The 8,566-nt window shown below is 44.0% G+C and overlaps 1 protein-coding gene across 2 annotated transcripts in view; it reads left to right on the forward strand.

Annotated features, from left to right (window-relative positions):
- Positions 1-3,617, forward strand: part of KIFAP3 (kinesin associated protein 3) — a 69,535-nt gene extending 65,918 nt beyond the window's left edge. For both annotated transcript variants that reach the window (XM_074876895.1, XM_074876896.1), the window contains exon 20: positions 3,178-3,617. In XM_074876895.1, the coding sequence (XP_074732996.1) occupies positions 3,178-3,286 (109 nt within the window). In that variant the 3' untranslated portion in view covers positions 3,287-3,617. The remainder of the gene's footprint in view (positions 1-3,177) is intronic.
- Positions 3,618-8,566: the final 4,949 nt, after the last annotated feature.

Consider the following 8,566-nt stretch of genomic DNA (forward strand, 5'->3'; position numbering starts at 1 on the left):
AGTTACCTCCTGGGTTCAACAGCCTTTCCTTCAACTAAGAGGAGAAGCTTTTTGCTATGGGCTGCCAGTGCAAACAATCAAGTAGGCAAAGCTGGTATGTTTCAAGAGCACCAACATGTAAAAATGAAGCCAACTTTTTCTGAAGCATGGACAAGCCTTCATTTCCTTACAAGAAATATTTAGATGGGAGAGAGTGGTGATTTGATCAAGGTGTTTTAATGTGATTTTCTGTTCCTTTCTTTTTTTTTTTAACTGTCCAAAGCAGTTATCAGCTGATCCATCTCTTCCAGTTTTCTTCAGGACACTAACATATGTCTGAACCATTTGGAAATAACTGATACTCCTCAAAGTTTAAACTCTAGGGATCTTTACCTAATTACTTACACATTTATAAAAAAAATATTAAAAAAATGGTTTGCTGAGAATGTGATTGAAACCATATTTTCCCTGCTCTCGTTATCAATTTAAATACATTTGAAAGCTCCTTGAATAAGGATTACTAAACTCGAAGTAGCTGGAACAGCTCTGCCTGCAGTGATAGAAACCCATTGCCACCTCCTGGCTCAGTGTCGTTATTACACCTCACCCCCCAACAACCCAGTGTTCTTTTAGTATGTAATGGACTGACCAAAACTTCTTGAAACTCTGCAGCATCCAGAGAAGCCACATTTACATTTAGGAAGAAAATTCTTCTTCAAGACAGGTCTCTCAGGCTGCTGTATTTGTTGTGTCCTCCTTTGCCACAGTAAACCCGAGGATGGCCCCTATTAGCTTGGCTTGCGGCCTGCAGTGCCCACAGCCTGCTCGCTCACCGACAACATCTTTCCAAAATGAAGTTTTCAGTAGTTAGCAGAAACGCAAAGAGCCCCTGTTCTACTGTAGTAGTAATAAAAACAACTTATCCCCAACTAATGTGGTTATAGTCACAGGAAAAAAAACATTGCAAGATAAACCCAGAAAAGTGTTTTCTATTAAAATACCTTCTCATTGTAAATCAACTGTAGATGCTTTCAGGATCTTTGGAATAAAACAGTGTCATTCCTGAGTTTGAAGGTAGCCTTAAAGGGTCCTGCTTCTCTGCAGTGTTACACGTGTGTGGCATCACTGGGAACTTGTAGCAGCACAACAAAACTGGACTCTGCGCTTCCAAATCCCTCTACACCGCCTTTGTTATTAACTCCTAGTACTAACAATACTGAAAGAACTCTCTTAAAGAATCAGCATTGTTTTAAAGTAGTTATTCAACTTGTTTATTTTCTGAACTGCCAAACAAATTGGTCAGCTTCATGCTAGGTCCTTGTTGGCTTGTTCAGAGGAGCTTTCTGGCCTGTGTTCAGAAAGCTGTACCTAATGGCAGCCCACGTGAGGTCTGTCTGCCTAATCCCCTTGCAAACTGCAAATTGGTAACAGCAGTAGAAGCAGGGACCATCCTCTGACTAAGGTGAGTGCAGGGCTTGGTGTTTCTGGAGATGGGAGTTAGATACAGAGAAAGTAACAGGATTCCTCTTAATCCTGACTTTCAGGAGCCTTTTAAAGCTTCAAGCCTGCTAATGAGAAAGCTGTTGTTTGCTAGGTACAAAGGAGTGACCTGGAGAAGGTGTCTCAGAGGTCACCAGCTCCTTTCATAATGGGCTTGGAGAAGCGTAATGGTACTTTGGAGTGGAATCAGGAAGGACTGGGTGGCCAGAGGAAGGTGTGGAGCTGGAGGCATGCGCTCACATAGCTTCGCACCGCTACAGGGTACACCACAGCTACCCTGCTTCCCTTTGCCATGCTGAAGGGACTGACTGGCCTTTAAGGTCAGACTGATGGCTCTGTGTACGGGTTACAAGACGGGGCATTGCCAATTCAAATACAGACAGCCAGATGTGGAAATAGCAAAATACTTTCAAGATACATTCAGGTGAAACAGAATAATTTTCTCTGCAGTTTGGCTTGTTGTCTGTGTCCCCTCCCACTCAGAGGACAAATCTCAGCCTCAGACTTTCCACCTTCACCTGATTATCAGAATATCCCATGAGTGAACTAGTTCCCTGAGAAACCAGGCACCAAGGATCCTTTTCTAGGACCTCACGGAGGCACGATCTGAGGAACGTGTCTTTGCGAGGACGGAGTGATGGACGTGGTCCCCCACCACTTCAGCTGAGCCCTTTCAGTCCAACCGATTCAGCAGTGCCAGCTTTTTGCTGAGCCAGGGCCTGGGGCGCACCCATTGTACATCTTCTGGATGGGTCCTCCTTTCCCAGCCCTGACTGTTGTATAACCCATGTTCCATATGTATAATTGCCAGTAATGAGGTTCAGCTTTTCCCCACTCCAAAAGCACTTTGGTTCTTTGTGTTTTGACAGTCTTCAGAGGGGAAGTGCAACTCCTTTCAATGCATCTTTAGTCAGACAATAAATCAGAATCCTTTTCCATTTGTCCTTCTACTGAAGTGGAAGTTGAGAAGTGACATAACTATGAATAGGCGGTAATCCAGTATCTTAGGCAATGTTCATTTTTCCTCTACCTCCTGCATGAGAGTTACTGTTGAGCATGAAATATGTGCCACTTTTCCCTACGCACTTCTTGTGCTTTAGTATCTAATTCATTGCTGTGTGACTTTTTAGGTGTAAAAGATGCTGTTCTATATGAGAAATGAATTATTCTGTCTCATTAGTATATAGCTTTTCAGTATATGGTGAATTCTTTCTGCCATTTGGCTGTCAATCTTGTATCCCACCAGAAACACTGTCCTTTGCTGAACTATGTTACTGTTCCAGATATTCTCACTTTCTCATTTCTAGCTGGTATTTTCCCAGGGGCTTCAGAAATGCAGAAAGGCTTGAGGCCTTTCCTGAAAGACACATTAACTTTAATGTACAGAGAGAGAAATTGAGGCAGAGAAGTGCTTTGCCAGTATATCCATAAAAGGATAGAAGAGAAGACTTCTGACTCTTCTGGGATTTCTATTTGACCTGAAAGCTTTTCCTTGATAGGAATTGTCTTGATTTCTCTGCAGCATTTCTTTTCCCACCAAGGGAAGAGGAGACAGAGCAGTGCTGGCTGGAAGGGGAAGATGTCTTGCCAAGTTGCCTCACAAAATTATCTCTGTGGCAGGAAGAACTGGAGACCCCAGCACTAATGCGCCTTCCCTACCATACAGAAACCTACAGTTTCTCTCCTCTTTTTTTGCAGCATTGGAGTTGATGGATTTGGTCAATCACCAGGGGTTCCTGGCCGCCCAGCGACTGCCTATGGATACCGCCCGGATGAACCTTACTACTACAGCTACGGGGCACGGTAAAACAGCCCAGGAGGCTGCCACCTGCCCTGCAGCAGCCAGCGTGTGCGTGGCCAGCAGTAGATCTACCCCTCGGTAATGCATGATTGTACCACGATGGGTCCATCGTTATGTATCCTTTGGCGTGTGTAGCTCCTGATAAACCTAGCCTTTCTGGGCCCAGTGTTCTAGTGACAGCGTTTACTCTTTGGTTGCTCTTTGTTATCATTTTTGTACAGTATTTGCTCTGTGACTTGAAAGCAAGAATCGGAAAGCTACTGGACTGGAAAGTGTCACATTATGTATATTAAGCTACTAATTTAATTTCTATTAAATATAAAAACCTGTGTGGTCAGCAGTGGTGAATGTGTTTCTAACCAATGTTTCATTTGTTTTACAAGGCATTTAAGAAGAATGCTTTGTGTGAAGTGTATTTAACATGGACTGTTTCCCTCTAACGCTTAAGTCACAGGAACACTGTTAAGCCCCAGCATATCCTGGCACTGCCCTGACACGTAGTTACCAAAGTCCAGTCCTGAGTCTGAAGACTTTAATAATGGAAAGATGGCACAGATTCACTCCCCTGGAGCTTCAAACGTTTACAATCTAGTTTAAATGCTTGAAAATATTTAAAATTAGAAACTATACTACAACAGAATACCTTTACCATAGTGTTTAAATAGAATTCTGTGGGCTGAGAAGAATGCCACATCCTGAGGACTTGTGAAAGAAAAAAACCACTGTAACTTGGTTCAGAATCCAGATACATTCCCTCAGCTTCCTTATCCTAAAATACAAATGCATCTCGACCTCCTTGTTCACAGGGTTTAAGTTGGGTCTAAGCACAGATCATTGACTGAGCAGCAGAGACAAGCCAAGACACCTTCACATTGGACTTGCAATGTGGTGATTGTATTAAGCCGTGTTTTACAACATGCTACATGCAAACAGAGTTTAGGCTAAAGCTATTCTTGTTGTGTATCCCCACCCATAACAGACAGAAGAAAGCGTATGAAGTGCCCTCTCTGCCATAGCCATCAAGGTAGCAGTTCAAATTCTCACTTTCTAAAAGAAAAGCTCCTTCCACCTCATCTTTTCTTTTTAAATGGCTGTGGATTTGCAGAATTGTTCCTCTCCTCTTTTCTCCCTGGCTTAAGCAGAAACTAGACTCGCATCAGGGGCTGATACTACTAAAACAGTAGCCAGTAATCCCGTAAGACTGGTGTGTGTGCTAGGAAGGTGATCTTCAAAGGCAGGGGCTTCTTTAGGAAGCTTACAGACTATTAGTCTTACACATGAAAACTATCTTTGAGATCAAGGTTGTTTCGAAACCTTGCTTTATCTTTTAAAAGCGTGCAGGTACTTTTATGTGCCCTGTTCCTCACTATGTTTCATGCTACAGGACTTGAAATGATTCTAAAATTAGCCATGGTGATTCGTACCATTTTTCAGCCTCCTCCCTGTGCTGGCTTCATGTTTATGGCTTCACTTACTGGAGGTAGGTAGAAGAACAGCACTGCCAAGATTAACTAGTATTTTTAAAAATAATTTTCTATACAATTTTTAACTAATTCTTATGCAGTTTCTTAGAAAATATAAGATCTTACTAGAAACACTGCAGAAAACCTGAATTAAACTAATGGGTTTCCAGTGTCGTACCTTTCTAGATTCTTTCCATTGGTTTGAGCCCACACTTTATCTGCCCAGCAGTTGTGCCACATTTAGTCAAAAGCTTTCAGATATTTTTATAGTTATAGCTGTGAGAGAAATTACCCAAACTGCATATTCAGACACAGGCTTCTCTTTTAAGACTGGCACTCGCTCATCAGGCTTTTCCAGAAAATTATTGTGAAGTTATTTAAAGCAGTTGCTCTTCTCATGAAATGTGTTTTGGGGGGAAAAAAAAATGAAGTGGGTCCTTGGAGTATATGCAAACTATCAATGAAACTGAAGGAGCCTTTAATTGGAAGCTTCAGGTTAACGAGGAACTACAGTTGAGCTTCAGCAAATGGGTGGGTGTCTGTAATTGTAATTCAGTTGTGACCATGCTGAGAATAAATGGCAGTGGAAAAATCTCTGGCTGCATTTTTAGTATTCAATGTTAGGAGTTTATGAGAAAAGAATAAAAGATCAAGTATTTGTAGCTTTGCCTGGCAGCAGCTAAGAGAAGAACATCATTTATCTGCAAGCAGAGCTTGGTAAAAATTACTCAGCACTTAGTAGCCTGAGGACAGAGCCTGCTAGCCAAGATGAAAACCAGCTGTGCCACTATACTCTCCAAGGCAGGAGAGCGGCTGATTTTTCCTTTAATTACAGTTCCTGAGCCAGAAAGGGGAAAAAAGATATGAGTACATAGACTTTTCAATCTATATCACATTTCCTGTGGGTGTCAGAGGGAGACTGAAGAGTCTGACCTGTAGGGTAACTTTTTAATTATCTGTATTTATGGATTCAGTCCCCGAGTACTGTATCCTGCGTAAAATGGGGCGAGGGTGGATCTGCTTTCTCTTAACAACTTCTACAACTTCTGTCCTTTCCTCCTTTTCCTGGTTTCTCTCCCTGACTTTGTACAGCTCCTCTTTTCTATCTCTACAGCAGCAATCCCTAACCATCCCAGGAGTATCCTCTTTTCCAGTTTGCTGCTAATTAATTAATGAGTTTGGTTAGGCAGGTGTTTTAGATACAACTAGGCTGTAAAGTTAATATAGGCTGAGAAGTTCATATGTCTGTTAGCTGTTACTCAGCCTTTCTGCAGATGTACAGTATAATTTTGGTGAGCAATCTGCTTAATGCAGCAGCCTAAGATCTTGTTTGAAATTATGATTTGTACCACACTAATATTTAGGAGCTTACTAGGGCAACAGAGGGTGGGGAAAAGCAAAAGTAAACAAATACCCTTGGCCTAGAGAGCTTATGATGGGCCGGATTCAAAGTCTTTTAAATATCAGTGTGTGCACGGATCTGTCTGGTAACAGTTTAACATGTGCCTTTCATTCTGAAATAAGACTGCCATGATTCTGTTTAATTTAATCCACTCTGGATTAAATGAAACAGGAACAAGATGTATCTTCTTCTAGAATAAGCAGGACAAGCTCTGTTTAGATACAAGAGATTTCAAGCCCCTCTGGCAGGTTCTTTAATGGAATTCCTGTGATAGGCCACGGGTGAGCTCAGCTGTGGGCTCTTCATGGGAGAAGGCTGAGAATAGCTACAACCTGCATTCCTTCCATGACCATCCTCAAGAAAAATAAAATAGCAGACTTACTGGTGCAACTGTCAGCCGTTAAAGTTGTTGTGATCTGCTCATTTTTCTTCTTTATGAGGTTAAGGAGAGAGCTCTGAGGCAACGCGAGAGGTACAGGCTGGCTGCCTGCACGGGCAGTGGAAGACAGTGCTGCACGCAGGTCACAGGTAGAAGGTGACGTTTGCAACCCGTCTGTCTAGAAACCCACTTGAATGAGAACATGGACTTTTCTGGAATTGGTATGTTGGGGTCCCTGCCCCCTAAAAAGAGAAGCCCATTTCTGTTTTTTAAGAAATGGAGTACTTTAGAAATATCCTTAGCAGCAAAAAGCTACTGTAATGTCATTGTAACTAACATGACTCTGTGGCAGGAGGACATCATTGGAAGACACGGGCTGCAGTTCTGGTGCTGGGGGCACCACCCCAGCCCCGTTTCCTCCCTCTGCCTTTTCCAAAGGCCCTGTGGCCTGGAAGAGCTGGGGAGCATTACTACAGTGCAGATAGCGACCACACCGGCGTCTGCTGGACAGTGCTCCCCAGCTGCCCCCTTAGCCCTTACAGGCTCTATTCCATTCATGTGCTTTTTGCTCCATCCTCTTCCACAGTTACTAGCTGCCTGTCTCTTCACTACACCAATCTTTTCTTGCCCAATCGACTTAACCAGTTGCAAACTTGCTAAGAGCTCTGTAATCCCGCTAGTGCCCTGTCTACTCTTTCTTCTTCTGCCCTTGAAAGAGAAGGAGGGGGGTTCACACCTACCTCGTTAGGTCCTGAGTTACCCTCTGGAGGAGCTGCTGTTGGCCGCTCTTAGGAAAGGCAAACTGCAAAGTTTGAAAGCCAGAAGCCTCGCTGGTGGGTGTGCACAGCACCTGGGGCAGCAGGGCCCCGAGCAGGGTGCACCCCTCCGTACCTCTTCAGTTTGTATGAGACAATGGACTCGCGGGGGAAAAGCAGATGAAGGGAAGGAGTGCCTCCCCACAGAGGCCGACCAGCAAAGTAAGTACACCATAAACGATGCAGAGCAGCCAGAGTTTCCTTTTTTTTTTTTTGTCCTGAGAGCCACAAGAACTACACTGCAGCCTGAAGCTGGAGACAAGTGCTGTGAGTAGAAATCAGTTGTTGCTTATTAAGAATTTTTGTCTTTACTTGCAGTTGTTCAGGTCTTCCAATCCTCTGCCTTTCCGCTGCTGCAAACACGCACACACACACACAGAGGACGTACAAATCCGTGCTTATCCAGGCCCTTGAATAAATTGGTGAGGAATGTCCACAGTTCCCCTTATTTTGCACTTTGGGGCATGACTGTCCCATTTGGGCCAGAGACTTCAGAACTTTCTTACTTTTGAAAGAGGGCAGTGGCATATCTGAACTTCATTTTAGTTTCTGTTCCTGTATGCGTTATGTTACCACATAACGTGTGTCATACTTTGCCTCACACACTATGTATGACCCATTTGACTTTCCTGCACCCTCCTCCTCCCATCATCTTTCTCCTTTATTTAAAAAGACCCAGATCATCCAGGTGCCAATATATCCCTCTGCCAGAGGAGCAGGCTCCTCCTAGCCCTCTGCCCCTTTGTTAACCCTGACATGCCAGCCTACAGACCGCCCAGCGCACACTCGTAGAAGAAAGCCTTCCTCTTCACTTGCCTGAACGGATCGTGAAGCTCACCTGAACGGAGTTTGGGTGTGGATCTGAGGGGATCCCTTTTTCTGTCCGGCTACCTGTGGCTTTGTTGTGCTGCAGGGACTCTAGCATAAACAAGCCACGGGCCAGCAGACCTGTGTCTTTGGGAGTATCTGCACCGCCCATGCTCTGGATGGACTAGAGGGCTTCGCTCGAAAGGGGGGGGAAGCGTATTGCTGAAGAATACGCTCTACAAAGTTCATGCCAGATTTCACAGCACAAAATTTAATGCAAGCTAAACTGGTGGAGTTCAGTTACTAAAGAAAGCTAAGGAGTTAGCACAGCTTAGACCACCATTGTTAAACACGCTGCCGTTGCCATTAAATCTTTGTCTAGACAAGGCCACGGGTGTGGGGTGTGCTGCTGGGCCCTGC

Source organism: Strix uralensis, chromosome 8 (genome assembly GCF_047716275.1).
Source record: "Strix uralensis isolate ZFMK-TIS-50842 chromosome 8, bStrUra1, whole genome shotgun sequence".
In the NCBI taxonomy this organism is placed as follows: Eukaryota; Metazoa; Chordata; class Aves; order Strigiformes; family Strigidae; genus Strix; species Strix uralensis.